Source organism: Plecotus auritus (assembly GCF_963455305.1).
Source record: "Plecotus auritus genome assembly, chromosome: 3".
NCBI lineage: Eukaryota > Metazoa > Chordata > Mammalia > Chiroptera > Vespertilionidae > Plecotus > Plecotus auritus.
Genome location: NC_137772.1, coordinates 25,852,346 through 25,876,101, shown reverse-complemented (window position 1 = coordinate 25,876,101; position 23,756 = coordinate 25,852,346). Strand labels below are relative to the sequence as shown.

General features: G+C 37.8%; 1 protein-coding gene across 1 annotated transcript in view; it reads right to left on the bottom strand.

The window, feature by feature from the left end:
- LOC308243472 (disintegrin and metalloproteinase domain-containing protein 5-like) overlaps window positions 1-23,756 on the bottom strand; it is a gene marked incomplete at both ends in the record, with an annotated part of 133,395 nt that overhangs the window by 21,938 nt on the left and 87,701 nt on the right. Inside the window, 3 exons of the mRNA XM_080659017.1 lie at window positions 11,670-11,781; window positions 16,747-16,966; window positions 17,552-17,642. Coding sequence (XP_080515143.1) covers window positions 11,670-11,781; window positions 16,747-16,966; window positions 17,552-17,642 — 423 coding nt within the window. The remainder of the gene's footprint in view (window positions 1-11,669; window positions 11,782-16,746; window positions 16,967-17,551; window positions 17,643-23,756) is intronic.

Sequence of the window (23,756 nt, the reverse complement as noted above, 5' to 3'; positions counted from 1 at the left end):
TCCATCCTACCCAAAGCAATCTATAGATTCAATATAATTCCCATTAAAATACCAATGGCATACTTCAAAGATCTAGAACAAACTCTCCAAAAACTCATCTGGAAAAAAAAAAAAAAAAAGACCCCAAATAGCTGCAGCAAATCTTGAGAAAGTAGAAAAAAGTTGGAGGGATCACAATAGCAGATATCAAGCTATATTACAAAGCCACTGTCTTCAAAACTGCCTGGTATTGGCACAAGAACAGATATATAGACCAATGGAACAGAACAGAGAACCCAGAAATTGACCCAAGCCATTATGTTCAATTAATATTTGACAAAGGAAGCAAGAGCATACAATGGAGTCAAGACAGTCTCTCCAGTAAATGGTGTTGGGAAAATTGGACAGATACATGCAAAAAATGAAACTAGATCACCAATTTACACCATGCACAAAAACAAACTGAAAATGGCTGAAGGACTTAAACATAAGATGGGAAACCTTAAAAATCGCAGCAGAAGCCATCGGCAGCAAAATAGCAGACATTTGTCGTAGCAATATCTTTACCAACATAGCTCCTAGGGCAATGGAAACTAAGGAGAAAATAAACAAATGGGACTATGTAAAAATAAAAAGCCTCTGCACAGCAAAAGAAACCATCAACAAAACAACAAGAAAGCCCACTGCATAGGAGAACATATTTGCCAATGCTATCTCTGATAGGAGTTAAATCTCCAAAATTTATAGGGCACTCCTACAACTTAACAAAAGGAAGATAAATAATACAATCAAAAAATGGGCAAAGGACCTAAATAGACACCTTTTGAAAGAAGACATACAGAAGGCCAAGAGACATATGAAAACATGCTCAAAGTCACTAATCACCTGAGAGATGCAAATCAAAACATCAATGCGGTTCCATCTCACACCTGTGAGAATGACTATCAACAACAAATCAACAAACGCCAAGTCCTGAAAAGAATGTGGAGAAAAAGAAACCCCCTTGCGCTGCTGGTGGGAATGCAGACTGGTACAGCCACTGTGGAAGACGGTATGGCATTTCCTCAAAAAATTAAAAATGGAACTGCCATTTGACCCAGTAATCCCTCTTATAGAACATATCCCAAGAAAACAGAAACAACAATCAGAAAGGATATACATGTACCCCTATGTTCATAGCAGCACAATTTACCATAGCTAAGATTTGAAAACAGTCTAAGTGCCCATCAGCAGATGAGTGGATTAAAATACAGTGGTACATCTACGCAATGAAATACTATGCTGATGTAAAAAACGAAGGAATTCTTACCATTTGCAAGAGCATGGATGGAACTGGAGAGCATTATGCTAAGTGAAATAAGCCAGGAGGAGAAAGTTAATATCACATGATCTCACTCATTTGTGGAATATAATGAACAATATAAACTGATGAACAATAACAGAACCAGAGTAATAGAAGCATCGAATAGACTATCCAACCTATGAAGGAAGGCAGGCAGTAAGGGGATAAGAGATCAACCAAAGGACTTGTATGCATGCATATGAGCATAACCAATGGACACAGATGGGAGTGGTGGGGGGTGAGGGCATGTGCTTGGGGTTGAAGGTGGCTGCAGAGAGATCAATGGGGGGGGGGGAAGGAGACTTATGCAATACATTAAACAATAAGGAACTTAAATTTTAAAAAAAGAAACCTGAAATAAATAATAAATTGATTAATTAGCCTGTGAAATTACATGCACTGTAATTTCTACTTTTAAAGTGCCTAATATTGGGTACATTTTATGTTAATAAACAATATCAATGTTGATATACAAACAAGAGTACAAACTTACACTGTCCAAGATTTTTTTTAACGTTATAATTAAAATAAAACTGATTTTGGGGATCAAAGATGGCTGCCAACGGGAAGACAGGCTGCAAGATAGTGTGTGAGTGAGAGAATGAAAGAAGAGTGTATGGATGTATGGGGAGTGTCTGTTTGTGAGTGAGGGACAGCTATATTCCAAGGGACTCTTGGGGACTGCCGGTGCTGGCTTCCCTGACTGGGCAGCCTCCACTGCTGCTGAAATCTCTCCTGGAGCAACCAGCTCTGCCGCAGAGACCACACCATCTTGAAGGGGAGAGTGGCTGTGATCGGAAGCCTAGCCTTACCTTCAACTGGGAAGAATCGGATACCTCCCAGGACCCTACAACCACAACACCAAGGAACCAGCTGCGAAACCAAGAACACCACGTCTCAAGCAGTGTGAATATGCGGACTTGGATAAGCTCTGCACCTTCTCACAGAAAGGTCAGATTTCGTCCAGAGAAAGGTGAGATCTGCAATCCAGGCTGAAGGGAGAAACGTGTGCAGCAGGACATACAGGTTCAGAGGAAGTCTGTGCCCACAACATCTGCAGCCATGGGGAACAGTGTAGTCCACAAATGTGGAAGAGGATCCACAGGGCTGCTGGCAGAAGAGAACTCTAGAAATTAACCCATAGCTGGGCTGGGCACAAAAAGGCAGCCTGCAGTTTTACCAGTAAACCGGCTGCACTGTGCCAGGGGAAAAAGACGTGCACAGAGATGTGCGGAGAGTCACGCTCAGTGCCAGGGTGAAAAAATCAAGAGTTCGCGTACTTACTCTGGCTCTTTTTTCTCTTTAAATCTTTGCTTTTGATTACTAAGCCCAGTACATAGAATAACCCAATTAAAAACACTCTTAGAGACTGCAGGGGAAAGTTGTTTTTGTGAAACCTGGGCATCAGAGCGGAGAGAAATGACCAGAAAACCAGCTCTGGGGCAGTACACACCCCCAAACCAGTATTGAGTATGGCGGGGTAAACAAAGTTTAAATACTGGGTAGAGAGGACTTATAGCCTGGAATGTCAATACAGAAATACTGCTACCCAGGGATTGAATCACAAATTGAATCTTGTGTAAATACAACTACAGGCAGGCTGAGAAACAAAGAAATACTGCAAGCTTGAAAACAGGATTGTGGATTATGACACAGAGGAGCTATGAAACGCAGGGAACTTCAATACTGTCCTGACTACCTGACATGAAACAGGCATGCCAAACAGAACAGTAGAGGAAGTGAATGACCTTCAGTACTGCACATTTTTATTTACTTTTACTTAAGAAACTAAATTTTTTCTTTTTTTCTCTCTTGATTTTTACCTTTTTAATTATTATATTTTTATTTTTAATCAACATTATTACTACTACTATTTTACCTTTTTTTTAAAAAGTGTCATTTTATTTTCTCTTTATTGTATTTTATTTTATTTTATTTTATTTTATTTTATTTTATTTTGGGATTAGCATTCTACATTCTGTTTCATTTTTCCTTTAGCATCATTTTACTCTATCTCAACTTTTACCTTTATGCCAACACTCTCTTCCTCATTTTTCCCCATTTGTTTTCCTGTTTTTCTTTCCCTATTCCTGCTTTAGATTTTCCCTATTCCTTCTTTTTATCCCATTAAAAATTCATCCTACTTGTATATCTAATTTCTGATCCCCTGCTCTAAATCCATACACACTTCTCTCTTCTTCACAATCCAAATTTTTTCCTCTCATCCTTTTTTTTATTTGATTTTGTTGTTTTAAGTTTTTATTGTTTTGTTTTGTTTTTCACTTTTCTCTCTGTCCTTTTGTTGTTGTTTGATTGTTGATTAGATTGGGGTTTTTTGTTTGTTTATTTGTTTGTTTGTGTGAATATTTCTCTCTTTCTCTCTCTCTTTTTTTGCTTCTGTTTTTCCTTTCCTTGCTTGTTATTTATTGTTTGTAGTTTGCATTCATCTCTGGGTGTTAGTTGTTTTCATTTTTTTGGAATAGTTGTTGTCCTATTGGAGTTTTCTCCCCATATAAATAGTCCCCCCCTTCTTTTTTATTCTCTTTTTTTCTCTCTTACATTTCTTTCCTTTTCTCAATATCATTTTTGCACTCTTTTTTTTTATCCCCTAATTCTCTTATTTCTGGTGGTCCCTTTATTAGGGGTTATTACTATCATGAATACATTTGTGTTCAGTGCCTTGTGCATTGTGCTCTGTTGTGTTGTATTCTGTGCCTTTAACTCAATGCAGGAGAGAGCGAGCTATATAACCAGACACCCAGAGAGGAGAGATAATAGGGGAGACAAAGAAACAGCCTGCATATGAAAGAAAAAGAGGCAGCACCAGAAAAGGAAGTAAACGAAATGGAGGCAAGGAACATATCAGAGAATGAATTCAGAGAAATGGTCATAAGGGCGCTAAAAAGGTAGGGAGATAAATTCAACAATAGGTGTAAGAATCAAGAAAAAATGAAAAATGACATCACTGCAATAAAGAACTCAATAGAAAGCATCAACAGTAGACTAGAAGAAGCAGAGGACCGCATTAATGAGCTAGAAGAAAAGGTAGAAAAAAATTCTAAAGCAGAGTAGCATCTAGAAAAAAAAAACTTAAAAAACAGGAGGAGAGCCTAAGGGAACTTTGGGACAACACAAAACAAAACAACAATGGCATAACAGGGGTTCCAGTAGGAGAGGAAACAGCAAGGAATAGAAAACCTGTTTAAAGAAATAATGACAGAAATCTTCCCTGATATAGGGAAGAAAAACTCACACAAGTCCAAGAAGCTCACAGAGTCCCAAACAAAATGAACCCCCCAAAACCGACACCAAGGCACATTATAATTAAGTTGGCAAACACCAACGACAAAGTAAGAATCTTAAAAGCAGCAAGAGAGAGACAGAAAGTTACCTACAAAGGATTCCCCCATCAGACTAGCAACTGATTTCTCACCAGAAACCCATCAGGCCAGAAGGGAATGAAATGAAATATACAAAGTCATGCAAAGGAAGGGTCTGAATCCAAGAGTACTGTACCCAGCAAGGCTATCAATCAAAATTGAAGGTGAAATCAGGAGCTTCATAGACAAAAAAGGACTAAGGGAATGTATTACCACCAAACCAGCAATGCAAGAAATGCTAAAGAGTCTGCTGTAAAAAAAAGAAATAGAAAGTGAAGAAGGAACACAGGGGTAAAGAATAAAAATGGCGACAAATAAGTAGCTATCAATAATAACTTTAAATGTAAATGGATTAAATGCCCCAATCAAAAGACATAGGGTAACGGATTGGATAGGAAAACAAGACCCATATATCTGCTGTCTACAAGAAACCCACCTCAGAAAAAAAGATGCACACAGACGGAGGGTGAAGGGATGGAAAAAGGTTTTTCAGGTGAATGGAAATGAAAAAAAAGCTGGGGTAGCAATATTTATATCTGACAAATTAGATCTCAAAGTGAAGGACATAACAAGAGATAAGGAAGGCCACTTCATAATACTAAAGGGAGCAATCCAACAAGAAGAAATAACTCTGGTAAACATATATGCACCCAATACAGGAGCACCCAAATACAAAAAAAAAAAAAACTCCTGGAGGAGATCAAAGGAGAAACTGACAGCAATACAATCATAGTAGGAGACTTTAATACCCCACTATCACCATTGGACAAATCCTCTAAACAAAAAATCAGCAAAGAAACATCAATCCTAAATGACTCACTAGAACAGATGGAATTGACATCTTCAGAACATTTTACCACAAAGCCACAGAATATACATTCTTCTCAAGTGCACATGGGTCATTTTCAAAGATAGACCATATATTGGGACCAGGCAAAGTCTCTTCAAATTCAAGAAGATAGAAATCATATCAAGCATCTTCTCAGATCACAATGGAACAAAACTAGAAATCAACTACAATAAAAACAATCCAAAAAAATCAAACACCTTGAGGCTAAATAGCATGCTATTAAACAATGACTGGGTTACCAGAGAAATAAAAGAAGAAATAAAAAGCATCATGGCAACAAATGACAATTAAAACACAACAATCCAAAATCTATGGGAAACAGTGACAGCAGTCTTGAGAGGGAAGTTCATAGCTCTACAGGCCTACCTCAAAAAATAAGAAACAATGGTAATAAATTATCTAACCCTACAACTCAAAGAGTTAGAAAGAGAGCAGCAAGAAAAGCCCAGCGTAAGCAGAAGAAATGAAATAATAAAGATCAGGGTGGAGATAAATGACATAGAGACAAAAAAAAATACAAAGATCAACAAAACCAAGATCTGGTTCTTTGAAAGTATAAACAAGATTGATGAACCTCTATCCATGCTCACCAAGAAGCAAAGAGAGAGGATCCAAATAAGCAAAATCAGAAATGAAAGAAGTGAAGTAACAAGTGATTTCACAGAAATACAAATGATTTTTTTTAAAGTACTATGAACTCTATTCCAACAAAATGGACAACCTAGATAAAATGGACATATTCTTAGAAAAACACAAGCTCCCAAAACTCAACCAAGAAGAATCAAAAAAACTGAATATGCCAATAACTACCAAAGAAATTGAAACAGTGATCAAAAATCTTCTAGCAAACAGAAGCCCTAGTCTGGACGGCTTTACAGGGGAGTTCTACCAAGCATTTAAAGAAGAACTAAAACCTATCCTCCTCAGACTATTCCAAAAAATTGAAGAGGAAGGCACACTTCCAAGCTCTTTTTATGAAGCCAGCATTACCCTAATCCCAAAACCAGATAAAGACACCACAAAAAAAAGAGAACTACAGACCAATATCCTTGATGAACATGGATTCTAGAATCCTCAACAAAATTCTAGCAAATCAGATTCAGCAATACATTAGAAAGATCATACATCATGACCAAGTGGGATTTATTCTGGGGATGTAAGTATGGTACAATATCTGCAAATAAATAATTTTGATACATCACATAAACAAATTGAAAGACAAAAATCACATAATTATAGCAATTGATGCGGAAAAAGCATTTGACAAAATCCAACACCCTTTCTTGATTAAAAAAAAACAAAACTCTCAGCAAAGTGGGAATAAAGGGATCATACCTCAACATAATAAAAGCCCTATATGACAAACCTACAGCCAACATCACACTCAGTGGGTACAAATTAAACCCATTTACCCTAAGAACAGGAACAAGACAAGGATGTCCACTTTCACCACTCCTGTTCGACATAGCACCAGAAGTACTAGCCAAAGAGATAAGACAAGAAGAAGAAATAAAAGGCATCCAAATTGGAAAAGAAGTAAAACTGACCATATTCACAGATGACATGATACTATACATAGAAAACCTCAAAGACTCCATCAAAAAACTACTAGACCTAACAAATTAATTTGGCAATGTATCAGGATACAAAATTATCACCCAGAAATCTATGGCCTTTTTATACACCAATAATGAGCTCACAGAAAGAGAAATGAAAAAAAAAAATAATCCCATTTACCATTGAACCAAAAAAATATTAAGATACCTAGGAATAGACTTAACTAAGGACATAAAAGACCTGTACTCAGAAAACTACAGGACATTGAAATAAGAGATAGAGGAAGACATAAACAAATGGAAGAACATACCATGTTCATGGATTGATAGAATCAACATCATTAAAATGTCCATACTACCTAAAGCAATCTACAGATTCAATGCAATACCTATTAAAATACCAATGGCATATTTCAAAGACCTAGATCAAACTCTCCAAAAATTCATCTGAAATAAAAAAAGACCGTGAATAGCCACAGCTATCCTGAGAAACAAGACCAAAGTTGGAGGGATCACAATACCAGACATCAAGCTATATTACCAAGCCACGGTTCTCAAAACAGCCAGGTACTGGCACAAGAAAAGACAAACAGACCAATGGAACAGAATAGAGAACCCCAAAATTGACCCAAGCCATTATCCTCAATTAATATTTTAAAAAGGAGGCAAGTGCATATAATGAAGTCAAAACAGTCTCTTTAATAAAAGGTGGTGGGAAATTTGGTCAGATACATGCAAAAAAATGAAACTAGATCACCAACTTACACCATACATAAAAACAAACTCAAAATGGCTAAAGGACTTAAATATAAGATAGGAAACAATAAAAATCCTACAAGACTGCATAGGCAGCAAAATTGCAGACATATGTCGTAGCAATATCTTTTCAGACACAGATCCTAGGGCAAGATAAACTAAGGATAAAATAAACAAATGGGACTACATAAAAATAAAAAGCTTCTGCACAGCAAAAGAAACCATCAACAAAACAACAAGAAATCCCACTGCATGGGAGAACATATTTGCCAATGTTATCTCTGATAAGGGTTTAATCTCCAACATTTTCAGGGAACTCATACACTTAACAAAAGGAAGATAAACAATCCAATCAAAAAATGGGCAGAATCACCAATGGCCAATGATTTAATAAAGAATGCCTAAGAAATAAAGCCGGAGAGAAACAAAGATGGCGGCATAGGTAAGCACCTAAACTGCTGCACCGCACAACAATTTCAAAACTACAACTAAAAGACAAAACGGACACCATCCAGAACCATAGGAAAGCTGGCTGAGTGGAAATTCTACAACTAGAAGGAAAGAGGAAAGCTCACGGAGAAGGAACAGCAAAGAGCTGAGGTACGGAGACACGCGCGCACAGAGAGGAAGGGCGGTGGAGTGCCTGGCTGGCTTTCTCTGGTTGGAGGGGGAAAGAAGCCCCCAACTGCACTGAACCCCAGTTCCAACTGCACTGAACCTCAGTTCTGGGCGAAACCCTGTGTACCCAGGCTCATACAGGGGCAATTTGGACTGTCAGGTAGAGAGAAAGGCACACGGAGACTTGTAGACTCAGGGGAGCCGCGGCAGCAGGGGTCTGGACGCGCGAGTGTGCGCAAAGACTGACTGCGGAGATTACCACAGGCTATCCCTAGCGGAAGGGAGTCAGAAGCTCCTGACTGCACTGAACCCCAGTTCCAACTGCACTGAACCGCAGTTCCAGGCGAGCCCCTGGGGACCCACGCTCTTACGGGGGAAATCTGTACTGTAAGGCAGAAACTCGGGAACTGCGGAAGGCAGAGGTCTGGAGACTCGCGCGCAAGGGCAGGGCTGACAGGAAGCCAAGACTGTCTGCTCCGCCCTGAGACTCCACCCCTTCCAAGCTGAGCACAGAGGCTTTTGCAATCTGGCAAGGCTAATCCTATAAGGCTGTCACCAGCACCGAAAATCTCCCAGTGTAGACACAGCTGATCCTCACAGCCAACTGGCCTGCAGGTCATTTCCTCACAGTGATACCAACAACAATCAAGACTTAACTACAACAAGGCTGTACACACAGTGCACAAAGAGGTGCACCAAGAGTGTCCATCTCAGGTTAACTGGGGAGGCCGACCCACTGGGCCATATAGGAAACATAGCACACAAAGCTACTCTACCAACTCAGGGAAGCAGTAAAAAATGGGGAGATGAAGAAACAGATCACAAACGAAAGAAATGGAGGAAAACAAACGACTGGATATAGAATTCAAAACCACGGTTATAAGGCTCTTCAAGAATATCCTAGAAAAGCCCAATAAATATAACTAGACTCTCGAGGATATGAAAAAGGACCAACTAGAAATTAAACATACACTGACTGAAATAAAAAATATTATACAGAGACCCAACAACAGACTAGAGGAACGCAAGAATCAAGTCAAAGATTTGAAATACAAAGAAGCAAAAAACACTCAACCAGAAAAGCAAAAAAAGAAAAAAGAATCCAAAAAGTTGAAGATAGTATAAGAAGCCTCTGGGACAACTTCAAGCGTACCAACATCAGAATTATGGGGGTGCCAGAAGAAGAGAAGAGCAAGATACTGAAAACCTATTAGAAGAAATAATGACAGAAAACTTCCCCGACCTGGGAAAGAAATAGACTTACAAGTCCAGGAAGCACAAAGAACCCCAAACGAAAGAATCCAAAGAGGACCACACCAAGACACATCATAATTAAAATGCCAAGAGCAAAAGACAAAGAGAGAATATTAAAAGCAGCAAGAGAAAAACAGTTAATTACCTACAAGGGAGCACCCATACAATTGTCAGCTGATTTCTCAACAGAAACTATGCAGGCCAGACGGGAGTGGCAAGAAATATTCAAAGTGATGACTAGCAAGAACCTACAACCAAGACTACTCTACCCAGCAAAGCTATTATTCAGAATTGAAGGTCAGATAAAGAGCTTCACAGATAAGAAAAAGCTAAAGGAGTTCATCACCAGCATACCAGTATTATATGAAATGCTGAAAGGTATTCTTTAAGAAGAGGAAGAAGAAAAAAGTAAAGAAAAAAATCATGAACAACAAATACATATCTATCAACAAGTGAACCTAAAAATCAAGTGAATTAAAAAATCTGAGTAACAGAATCAACTGGTGAATATAATAGAATCAGGAGCATAGAAAGGGAGTGGATTGATAATTCTCAGGGGGAAAGAGGTATGGGGGGTACAGGAAGAGACTAGACAAAAATCGTACACCTATGGATGAGGACAGTGTGGGGGGAGGTAAAGGCAAAGGGTGGGGTGGGAACCGGGTGGAGGGGAGCTATGGGGGGAAAAAGGAGAAACAATTGTAATAATCTGAACAATAAAGATTTATTAAATTAAAAAAAAATGGGCAAAGGACCTAAATAGACACTTTTTGAAAGAGGACATTCAGAAAGCCAAGAGACATATGGAAACATGCTCAAAGTCACTAATCATCCGAGAGATGCAAATCAAAACAACAATGAGGTACCACCTCACACCTGTCAGAATGGCTATTATCAACAAATCAACAAACAACAAGTGCTGGTGAGGATGCGGAGAATAAGGAACCCTCTTTCACTGCTGGTGGGAATGCAGACTGGTCAGCCAATGTGGAAAATAGTATGGCGTTTCCTCAAAAATTTAAAAATGGAACTGCCATTTGACCCAGTAATCCCACTTCTAGGAATATATCCCAAGAAACTAACTAGAAACACCAATCAGAAAGGATATGCACCCCTATGTTCATAGCAGCACAATTTACAATAGCTAAGATTTGGATACAGCCTAAATACCCATCAGCAGATGAGTGGATTAGAAAACTGTGGTACATCTACACAATGCAATTCTACGCTGCTATAAAAAAGAAGGAATTCTTAACATTTGCAACAGCATGGATGGAACTGGAGACCATTATGCTAAGTGAAATAAGCCAGACAGTGAAAGAAAAATACCACATGATCTCACTCATTTATGGATAATAAAGAACATTATAACCCGATGAACAAAAAGATAGATACAGAGGCAGGGAATCATCGAACAGACTGTCAAATTACAGTTGGAAGGCTGGGGAGGGTTTGGGGGGAAGGTAAGAGATCAACCAAAGGACTTGTATGCATGCATAGAAGCATAACCAATGGATGCAAAACACTGGGGCGGGGGGGTGAGGGGATGTGCCAGGGGGTAGGGGAGGCCAGGGGAAGGTCAATGGGGGAAAAAAGGAGACTTGTGTACTACTATTTGTAATACTTTAAACAATAAAATAAAATTTTAAAAATAAAGGGAATGGAAATCAGAAAAGCAAAAACAAAACAAAGCAAAAAAAAACCCCACCTGGTTTTTTGCTTCAATTCTTTGGTAATGTAGCTTGTAATCTATACTTTAATTTATTCTGTTTCATATTGTTTTTCTATTTTTTTATTTAAAAATTTTAATGTTGACATAAATACCTCTCTCTTCGCTCACCTTCATCCACCCACACCTCTCCCTTGATTGGTCTTCACACAATTGTCCATGTCCAAGGGTTATGCATATATGTTCATTAGGTAAAGATACTAACCTTTACCAGATAGGTGCCCATCATCCTGACTTCCAAATGCGTCTTTTTGTGCATTGCAATGAGGAGGAGCAAACCCTTGGTTACAATGGCAATGCTGGAAATTGTTGCAAGTCTAGAATAATCAGAAAATAGAACAATTTTTTATGTACAAAGATGGTTTACAATAGAGACAAATGAATATTCTATACTTATTCAACAGATAATTTATGCCAAAGAAGCTATCCATTCTAGAAAATTGATCTTAAATAAACAATTCAACAAATTTTCTCTTGAAAGTGTCAATATCTTAAAAAGTACATCTAGCTTCTGTTACCAAGTTAATTTTTTTTTATTCTTTCAACTCTTCACGTAGCCAAACACAAATATTGGCAATTACCAGTAACATGCCATTAATTGTCATTTACTTTCTAGCTTCACAGGACAGCCCAGACCCTAAATTAACTAGCAAGACTAGAAAGAAAATTCATATAACTTTATTTACCTTCTGCCTTCTCTCTGTAAAAATAATATGATTTTGGTTATATGGTAACACATAGTGCTTATAGCACATCCACCCCATATATTTACCAAACATTTTATACATCCAGAATTATCTTAAATGTTTCTACTTTATTTTCTTTAATAAATAGTTTGGCAAGATTTCTTAATAAAATAATGTTAAAGCTATAAATTACAGACCATTAAATGGCACCAAGTAGTATAAAAATTATTTAGAAAATTATTCAAATGATTTTGTAAACCTCTAAACTGTTTCTTAAATTTTCAAAACATGTAGCTTAAAAAGAAAATTGAAATTACTTACTCCCCTGTTCTGACAGTCTCTAGTATTGTTGCATGCAGCATAATTGACCAGGTATTTAATCTCTCTACAGACAAAGTTGATACAATACTAAAACAATTCAAAAGGAAATGAAAAATAAAGTCAGCAAACAATTGTGTACATTGATAATATAGATGGAAAACTATAGAAAATTCCAGAATTCATATTACCAAGGATTGACATAAAAATCCAAAAAATAAAGTAATTGTAAGTTCATTGAAATAAATGTGAAATAAGCTATGTACCTTCAGATTATAAAGTTGTAATCATATGTAAGAAGTTTGAAATTTTATTTTCTTACCATCTAACACCAGAAGTCCTCTTTGATATATTCCTGAAAAAATTGTTTGATTAGTTACTTGAATTCAAGAATTCACTGAAGAACATTTTTTAAATGCCTATGCCTGAGCTCCACCTGAGACCATTATATTAAAACTAGAGGCCCGGTGCACAAAATTCATGCACAGGGTGGGGGGCCCTAAGCCTGGCCTGCCCAGATCTCCAATCCGGGATCCCTCTCACAATCTGGAACCACTAGCTCCTAACTGCTCCCCTGCCAGCCTGATGGCCCTATCTGCTCTCCCCTCCTGGCCTGATCCCCATAACTGCCTAACTGCTCTCCCCTGCTGGCCTGATCCCCCTATCTGCTCTACCCTCCTGGCCTGATTCCCCTAATTACCTATATGCACTCCCTTCCTGGCCTGATCGTCCTAACTGCCTATCTGCTCTTCCCTACTGGCCTGATCCCCCTAACTGCTTATCTGCACTCCCCTCCTGGCTGGATTGCCCTGACTGCAGATCTGCTCTCCCCTCCTTGCCTGATTGCCCTAACTGCCTATCTGCTCTCCCCTCCTGGCCTGATTGCCCTAACTGCCTATCTGCTCGCCCTTCCTCTCCATGCCCTTCAGACCCCTGGTGCAGGCGTGCTGAGAGCTCTCTGCCATGGTCTGCCCCCATCCTGATTGGTCGTTAAGTGACAGCATCCTGGTCAATTTGCATATTTCTCTATTATTAGTATAGATACCTGGGACAGGGTCCAGGCAATTATTTGGGAGCAGTCAGGGTTGAGTATTATCTGATGGGAGATTGAGGTCTTAAAATCATTAGTATGAGGATACTCCCACAACCACATAAAATTACAACTACATAACAACCAACATTCAGAACCACCTGAAATCTAGCAGAATGGAAGTCCTACAACTAGAGATTTAAAGAAGAAGCCATATTGAGATTGGTAGGAGGGGCAGAGACCTGGAATTGGCTGTTCCCACACCTATATGTGGCAAATAAAAATTGGAAGAGATGCCTTTCCTACGGAGGTTACTCGTGAGAAGCAAGGGGTCCCAGCCCCACACCAGGCCTACAAGACCAGGTTCCAGTGCCAAAAGGAGAAGTCCCCATAGCTTCTTGCTATCCAATCCAGTGGAGATTGTGGCTGAGTGAGATGGAGTGCTGCTGGAGTCCCAGGCAGTTCCCCTTAAAGGGCCTGAACATGGCCTTACTTGGCCTCACTCCCTCTGAGCTACAGCACTGGGATAGCAGCTTGAAAGGAATCAGAGACACACAGGCAGGAACTGAATAGTCTGGCATCAGGGCAAGAGCTGATGGGTATCAGCTTACTGCTAGTGAAAGCCATTGTTCCTTTACTGATACAGTCCCCCCCATGCCCAAACAGGCAGGTGGGCACCATATCTGAGTCTTCATCAACCTACCTTACTCTGTTCACCCTGCCCTGATGATTCCCTGAGACCCTGGCCCACCAAACTTGCTGGTCTCCCTCAGCTGTTTCCAGTGGCTTTTCCATACAAATGGACTATTGCGGCTCATGCTTCAGATTTTCCTAAAATCTCTCAAGTAGAATCTGGCCTCTGTGTACCCTGTATCTCTTGCTAAGTGGCCCCGGGCTCAACACTAGCAGCAACCAGCCTTGATTTGCAGCTTAGCCTCTCCTGGACACCTTCAACCCCAGCACAAGTAACAGCCATCTACAGGTCACTCTGTAGCCCATGCCAGGTACCTCAAGCAGATCACAGACAGTGGCTGACCTTGAATCTCCCAGGAGGCCTAAGAGCCAGTGTACCAAGTTAACAGCTTCAGACTACACTAGATTAAAAGCCTCCCACCTCCACAGGCAACACACTCAAGGTGATGACTCAGTGAGCACCAAAGACCCTCTAAAATAAGGTCTGCTTTGTAGTGTCAGTTCCTGTACAGCAGCTGGTCTTTTGTAGTCTCAGCTGGTCTTCACAGCCAATTGGCATGGGAGGTCAATTTCTCCCAGTGACATGCCAATGGTAATCAAAACTCAAATACAAAAGTACAGTTCTCACAGTCCACATCAGGGTGCCTGGAACATCCAGCTCAGGTGACTGGGGAAACTGTGCTACTGAAGCCTACAGGCATCGACTAAACAAGGCCACTCCAGCCAGTCCAGAATATGTAGCAGTTCTAGCTCATATATAAAAATAAGATAGGGAAGCTTCCAAAATGCAGAGACAAATAAAAAGATCCAAAGTGAAAGAACAGGAGACTTCTCCAGAAAAAAAAAATGAAATGAAATGGAGGCAAGCAAACTACCAGACACAGTTCAAAACCATGGTTATAAGGATGCTCAAGGAACTTAGTGAAAACTTCAATAGCATGAAAAAGACAGAAACCATAAAAAATAATCGTTTGGAAATGAAGGATACACTAACTGAAATGAAGAATAATTTACAATCAAATCAGCAATTTGAAATACAAGTAAGCAAAAAGTATCCCATCAAAATGGAAAAGAGAAAAAAGAATTAAAAAAAGAATGAAGATAGTGCAAAAAGCCTCTGAGACAACTTCAAACATTGAAACACTCACATCATGGGTGTGCCAAAAGGAGAAGAGAGAGCAAGAAATTGAAAATATTTGGAAAAAAATATTTTTAAACATTGTTTTTATTAATTTGAGAGAGAGAAGAAGGGAGAGGGAGAGAGAAATAGAAACATTGATGAGAGAGAAACATCTATCAGCTGCCTACTGCATACCCCCTACTGGGGATTGAGCCTGCAACTGGAGCATGTGCCCTGACCAGGAATCAAATCAGTGATCTCTTGGTGCATGGGACAATGCTCAGCCAACTGAGCCACACCAGCCAGATATATATTTCCTAGTTCTGTCTACTGATAGGCCAAACCAGTGAAACTCTAGTAGCAAAAGCACAATTAGCACCTAGATCTTGGTTTCTAATGGTCATTTCTAGTTAAAATGAGCCAGGCCTCCTGGAAGAATGAAAATTCTGGGAACTAAGACACAAAATATACAAAATGGACCTAGAACAGTTTGTCATTCCAGAAAGTAAGGAAGCACTCCAAAGGAAAAGCACACACAATGATAATAGTATGTCAAAGCAACATAGAAACAAATTGAAAGAACTCCCAGTAGCCAAAGTTAGAACAATTTAAACAATAAAATAAAGTCATACTGGATAATAACCAAAACTATAATATAAATATCCATGAATTCCATACTGCTACAAATATGTGATTGAATAAATAGAGAAAAATAGACAAAACTATGCAGAATTCAAAATGATTTAAGTACATACTGAATTTCCAAGAAGGTGGAACACAACTTATTACTCCTTAAGTGTAGGCTATGCATAGTAAGTTCTTTCAATGAAGTACAATATAGAAAGAAAAATTACTTACAGTGATAAATTTGTCAAATATTAGCACACCCATGTGATCAAAATTAATATCAACAAGTATGTATATTTGATATGATGTGATCTTCTTCCAAAGAAGGGGGGGTGGGCATTATAAGAAACTGTACTGTCGAGAGGAGCCTAAATATACACAGCAAAGAAATGCAAAATGGTACTCTGGGTTAAATCCTAGAAAAGGTCATTAAGTAAAAGCTAAGGAAATCTGAATGAACTACTAGATTTAGTTAATAATAATGCATCAACATTGGCTTATTAATTATGACAAATGTATCACACTACTGCTAAATGTTAATAGAGGAAACTGGGTGTGTTGCTTAGGGCTAGGGATGGGCAAGTGGGCAAGAGGGAAGAGGTGATGGTATGGTCTAAAACTGGATGTGCTGATGGTTGTACAACTCTAAATTAATCAAAACCAATGATTTACACACTTACCATAGGTGAATGTTATGTAAACGATACCTCAATCAGGTTATTTTAAAGTGCATTGGTTGGTATATTGTTAAAATAAGTATAACCATAAAAGATGTTGAAAACACTTATAATTTTATAGTTCTAATTACCATATCAGGACCACACGAAGTGCCATCTTCTGTAAATGTTTTATCTCTTTCTTCAGGTTTACTTATTGTTGTTTTCTCGTTGGAAGGTATCCTGTCCGAGTTTAGAAATGTAGACACACATATTTCATCTCGTATTTGTGTGTAAATCACAGATAAGTTTGCTTTTGATACTATTTCCTTATGTGGCCAAGCACAAACTAATTTTCCACACATGAGATGACTAGAAGCATAAGGCAGAAAAAAATTTATCATATTAACATAGATTGCTGATATAGCTGTTAAAAAGGTATTTCACTGACTTAAATCCAGGTTTCAAGAGTTTTCTCAGTAATTTTCTGAGCCCACTGACTTGTGTATGATGTGGCTCTTTTTGTTTTGTGAGGCAATGTGGCAAAGGAAAAGATTAATGATTTTTGCAATGTGATGGCCCTGATCTCTCCTATATGGATTTCTGATATTTAAACCAATGGTTGCTGGTCTTCAATTTTTTCATTAGTAAAATAGAATAGCTCTTACTACAAATGTTTGATGTATTAAATATATTTATTATATAATGTATATAAACTACCTAACACAATGCCTAGCTCATCACAACAATAAACAGAAGCTATTTTATGGTCATTGTTGTTGTAACATTATAGGCACATGTTATTTGTAGGCAATAGGTAATAACATTGTTCTCACATAATGAAACAAAGAAAACCTGGTATAAAATACCATTTTAGTCTGTACATATAATATATTATAGGATATTCGCAACATATAAGCTACATTACAAACAAAATTAGAATTGCCTAATACATACGGAAAAGCACAATAATTGGCTCCACAGTTTCCATATCTATCTGCTCTTGTATTTATTTCATCATAACAAGCAAATTGAGCACCTCTAGCAGCTGAAAGAAAAAAAAAGTAGGTTATAATAAATAATTACAATTATCATTAAATAATAAACTCACTCTGGAAATTATAATGTGATTCCCTACAGAGGTTTATAATTTACCTCATATTAAATAGTAGCTGGGGGTAGATCTAGGATTAAAAAAAGACCCTGTCATTTTAAGCCTGCTAGACTTTCTTCTGTATGATACACAAGTAAACAGCAACATGATTCAAATGGTTCTATATTGTTAACAGAATGAGCAACCCTCTCAATTTCTGCTAAATTGATCACTTTCTCCCTTCATTCTCTATCCAATGTGAAAATAGAGTTTGCTCTTATTCCAAACAAAACAGGAGAGAAATAGTATCCATAATGAAATACTGATAACAAGCCCAGAGATCACTTAACTGTTCCTATTCCATATTAGATTTCTCATCTCTGTTCCCAAGCATCCTAACAATCACTAAATAAGAATTGTTGAATTTTAAAATTAGGAAGGACATAAATGTTTATCTACTTTAGCCCTTTTATATATTTAGTTATGTCTAATTTTAAAAATGAGAATACTTCAAATGTATACAATAGCTGCTTCATCACTTAGTCTTCACTGGAGCCAGAGCCTTCAGTCTTCACTCTGCGCCTGCATATGCAAATTAACCCAACATCTTTGTTGGGTTAATTTGCATACTCACTCCTGATTGGCTGGTGGGCGTCACGGAGGTGTGGTCAATTTGCATATTTTTCTTTTATTAGTGTAGATCACGAGGAAATAAAAAGTGATATAGCTACAAATACATAACAGAAGGTTTCAACAGTAGACTAGAAGTGGAGAAACGATTAGCAAATTAGAAGAAAGGGCAGGACAAAACACACCCAATCTGAACAGCAATTGGATAAAAACATTTAAAATCAGGAGGAGGGCCTAATGGAGCTTTGGGATAACATGAAATGAAATAGCATACGTATAATAGTGGTGCCAGAAGGACAAAAAGGGGAACAACGTTTAGAAAACCTATTTGAAGAAATAATGATAGAAAACTTCCAGGATTTGGGGAATAAAAACATCACACAAGCACAGAGAATCCCAAACAAGATGAACCCAAAAAGACCCACAGCAAGGCACCTCATAATTATAGTGGCAAACATTAATAACAAAGAGAGGATCTTAAAGGCTGCAAGAGACAGAAAGTTACCTACAGGGGATCCCATTAGATTATCAAATGATTTATCAACAGAAACATATCAGGTCAGAAGGGGCTGGAATGAAGTATACAAAGTGATACAAAGTAAGGAAATGAATCCAAGAATACTCTATACAGCAAGGCTATCATTCAAAATTGAAGGGGGAATCAGAGCTTCACAGACAAAAAAAAGACTAAGGGAGTTTATCACTATCAAGCCAGTACTACAAGAAATGCTAAAGGCACTGTTGTAGAAAGAAGGAATAGAAAGGGGAAAAGGAACACAGGCACACATAAAAATGGCTACAAACAAGTACCTATCAATAATAACCTTAAACATAAACAGATTAAATGCTCCAATAAAAAGACACTGAGTGGCTAAATGGATAAGAAAACATGACCCATATATATACTGTCTACAAGAGACCCACCTCAGAACAAGGGACTCACCCAGATTAAAAATGAAGGGATGGAAAAATATCCTCCAGGCAAACAGAAATGAAAAAAATAAGCTGGGGTAGCAATATTTATATCTGACAAAATAGACCTCCATAAAAAGAGATAAGGAAGGCCACTTCATAATACTAAAGGGAGCAACCCAATAAGAAGATATAAACATATATGCACCCAATTCAGGAGCATCCAAATACATTAAAAAAAAAAAACTTTTGCAGGATATCAAGGGAGAGATTGACAGCAATAAATCATAGTAGGGGACTTTAACACCCCTTTGACATCACTGAATAAATCCTCTAGACAAAATAAATCAGCAAAGAAACAGCTATCCTAAATGATTCACTAGATCAGATGGACTTAATTGACATCTTCAGAATATTTCATCCCAAAGCTACAGAATATACATTCTTTTCAAGTGCACATGGGACATTTTCAAATATAGACCACATATTGGGTCACAGGCGACGTCTCTCCAAATTCAAGAAGATTGAAATCATATCAAACATCTTCTCAGACCACAATGGCATAATATTAGAAATCAACTACAATAAAAACAATGAAAACAAATCATGGTTGGAGGCTAAATAGCATGCTATTAAACAATGGTTGGGTTACCAAAGAGATCAAAGAAGAAATTAAAAACATTCTGGAAACAAATGACAATGAAAACACAACAATCCAAAATCTATGGGACACAGTGAAAGCCGTCCTACAAGGGAAGTTCATAGCATCTCAGAAAACAAGAAAAGATAGTAATAAATTATCTAACTCTATAACTTAAAGAATTAGAAAGAGAGCAGCAAGAAAAGCCTAGAGTGAGCAGAAGGAAGGAGATAATAAAGATCAGAGCAGAAATAAATGACACAGAGAACAAAAAAAAATAGTACAAAAGATCAATAAAACCAATAGCTGGTTCTTTGAAAGGATAAACAAGATTGATGATCCTCTAGCCAGGCTCACCAAGAAGCAAAGAGAGAGGACCCAAATTTAAAAAAATCAGAAATGAAAGAGGCAGAATAACAAGAGACCCTACAGAAATACAAAGGATTGTAAAAAGAAAAAAAATACTATGAACAAATATATTCTAACAAACTGGAAAACCTAGAAGAAATGGACATATCCCTAGAAAAATACAACCTTCCAAAGCTCAATTAGGAAGACTAAAAAATTTTGAATGGGCCAATAACTATGGAGGAAATTGAAGCAATTATCAAAAAACGTCCAACAAAAAAAAGCCCTAGGCCAGATGGGTTGAACAGTTTAGTTCAAAGGAGAACTAAAACCTATCCTCCTCAGACTATTCCAAAAAATTCAAGAGGAAGGAACACTTTCAAGCTCATTCTATGAAGCCAGCATTACCCTAATACCAAAACCAGATAAAGACACTAAAAAAGAAAGAGTATTACAGGCCAATATCCCTAATGAACACAGATGCTAAAATCCTCAACAAAATTCCAGCATTACATTAGAAAGATAATACACCATGACCAAGTGGGATTTATTCTGGAGATGCAAAGATGGTACAATATCTGCAAATCAATAAATATGATATATCACATAAACAAATTGAGAGATAAAAATCACAGTCATATCAATTGATGCAGAAAAAGCATTTGATAAAATCCAATACCCTTTCTTGATAAAAACCCTCAGCAAAGTGGGAATAGAGGGATCATATCTCAACAGAATAAAAGCCTTATCTGACAAACCTACAGTCAACATCATACTCAATGGGAAAAATAACCATTCCCCCTAAGAATAAGAACAAGACAGGGATGCCCACTCTCACCACTCCTGTTTGACACAATACTGGAAGTGTTAACCATAGTCATCAGATGAGAAAAAGAAATAAAAGGCATCAAAATTTGAAAGGAAGAAGTAAAACTGTCATTATTTGCAGATGACATGATATTGTCCATCATCAAAAAACTATTTGACTTAAAGACTCTATCAAAAAAACTATTAGAATTCATAAATGAATTTGGCAATGTAGCAGGATACAAAATTAACACCCAGAAATTTATGGGTTTTTTTTATATACCAATAGTGAACTTACATAAAGAGACATTTAATAAAACAATCCCATTTACAATCAATGCAACAACAAAATTAAGATACTTAGGAATAAACTTATCTAAGTAGGCAAAAGACCTGAACTCAGAAAACTACAGGACGTTGAAAAAGAGATAGAGGAAGATATAAACAAATGGAAGAATATACCATGTTCATGGATTGGTAGAATCAACATCATTAAAATGTCCATACTACCCAAAGCAATCTATAGATTCAATGCAATCTCCATTAAGATACCAAAGGAATATTTCACAGACCTAGAACAAACTCTCCAGAAATTCATATGGAAGAAAAAAAGACCCTGAATAACTGCAGCAATCCTGAGAAAGAAGAACAAAGTAGGCAGAATCTCAATACCAGATATTAAGCTATATTACAAAGCCACTGTCCTCAAAACTGCCTGGTATAGGCACCAGAACAGATATATAGACCAATGGAACAGAACAGAGAACCCAGAAATTGACCCAAACCATTATGTTCGATTAATATTTGACAAAGGAAGAAAGAACATACAATGGAGTCAATATAGTCTCTTCAATAAATGGTGTTGGGAAAATTGGACAGATACACACACAAAAAAATGAATCTAGACCACCAACTTACACCATACACAAAAATAAACTCAAAATGGATAAAGGACTTAAATGTAAGAAGGGAAACCATAAAAATCTTAGAGGAATCCACAGGCAGCAAAATATCAGCTATATGTCATAGCAATATCTTTACTGACACAGCTCCTAGGACAATGGAAACTAAAAAAAGAATATATAAATGGGACTACATCAAAATAAAAAGCTTCTGAACAACAAAAGAAACCATCAACAAAACTACAAGAAAGCCCACTGCATGGGAGAACATATATTGCCAATTCTATCTCCAATAGGGCTTAATCTCCAAAATTTATAGGGAGCTCATACAACTTAACAAAAGGAAGATAAACAACCTAATTCAAAAAATGGGCAAAGGACCTAAATGGACACTTTTCGAAAGAGGACATACAAAAGGCCAAGAGACATATGAAAACATGCTCAAAGTCACTAATCATCCGAGAGATGCAAATCAAAATGACAAGGAGGCACCATCTCACACCTGTCAGAATGGCTATCATCAACAAATCAACAAACTACAAGTGCTGGCTAGAATGTGGAAAAAAAGGAACCCTCATGCACTGCTGGTGGGAATGCAGACTGGTGCAGCCACTGTGGAGAACATATGGAGTTTCCTCAAAAAAATTAAAAATGGAACTCCCATTTGACCCAGTGATCCCACTTCTAGGATTATATCCCAGGAAATCAGAAACACCAATTAGAAAGGATATATGCACCCCTATGTTCATAGCAGCATAGCTAATATTTGGAAATAGCCTAAGTGCCCATCAGTCAATAAGTGGATTAGAAAACTGGGGTACATCTACACAATGGAATACTACTCTGCCATAAAAAAGAAGGAACCCTTACCATTCCCAACAGAATGGATGGAACTGGAGAGCATATGCTAAACGAAATAAGCCAGTTGGAGAAAGATAAATATCACATGATGTCTCTCATTTGTGGAATATAATGAACAACATTAACTGATGAACAAAAATAGATCCAGAAACAGAGAAGTCTTGAACAGACAGTCAAACCTCAGAGGGAAGGCAGGGGAGCATGTGTGGTTAAGAGCTCAACCAAAGGACTTGTATGCATGCATATAAGCCTAACCAATGGACATAGACACTAGGGAGGAGAGGGCATGTGCTGGGCGGTGGGAGTGGTAGGGTAGAGGTCAATGGGGGAAAAAGGGAGACATATGTAAAACTTTGATTTTTTAAAATATTTTTAATCAATCAAGAATATTAAAAAACCGAAGTTGATTACAAGGAAAATCCATCATGAACAAAACACTAAATGTTGGATTGGGATGGGTCATTGTGTTATGTAAAACCCATGTCATTTGAACAATTCTTCCAATCCACCCACAGTTCTCTTAATGGGCTTGGGGAGCCATGTCAGTACCCCACCACTGTGAACAACCTAACACCCTCTACAGTGGCCTTTTTTCAGCTCAACTTTTGAGGCTCAGGGTAACAGGTATTTCTGCATTGTTTTCTTCACACCAAAGGCCCACTGCCCTGTAAGACCTACTTCTGGCCAGAATTTTCTTTTTCTCCCAAAATTATATCTTTTGTGGTTCTGTCCCTAATTCTCCTGGGGCCTGAGAGATTTAAGAATATATGGTATCAACTTTCCTATTCTTACCTCCATTTGGCAGGCTTTGAACTGAGTTTACCATGAAACCCAAATAAATAAAGAAAGACAGTGATCAGAAGTTTGGGACATTTTAGGACAGAAATTTGACACTCTTACAACAACAATGAAGTCACTGGGGTTCCCAGAACCCTGAGGGTGCAAGTTCCTTGATGGAAACATCAGCAA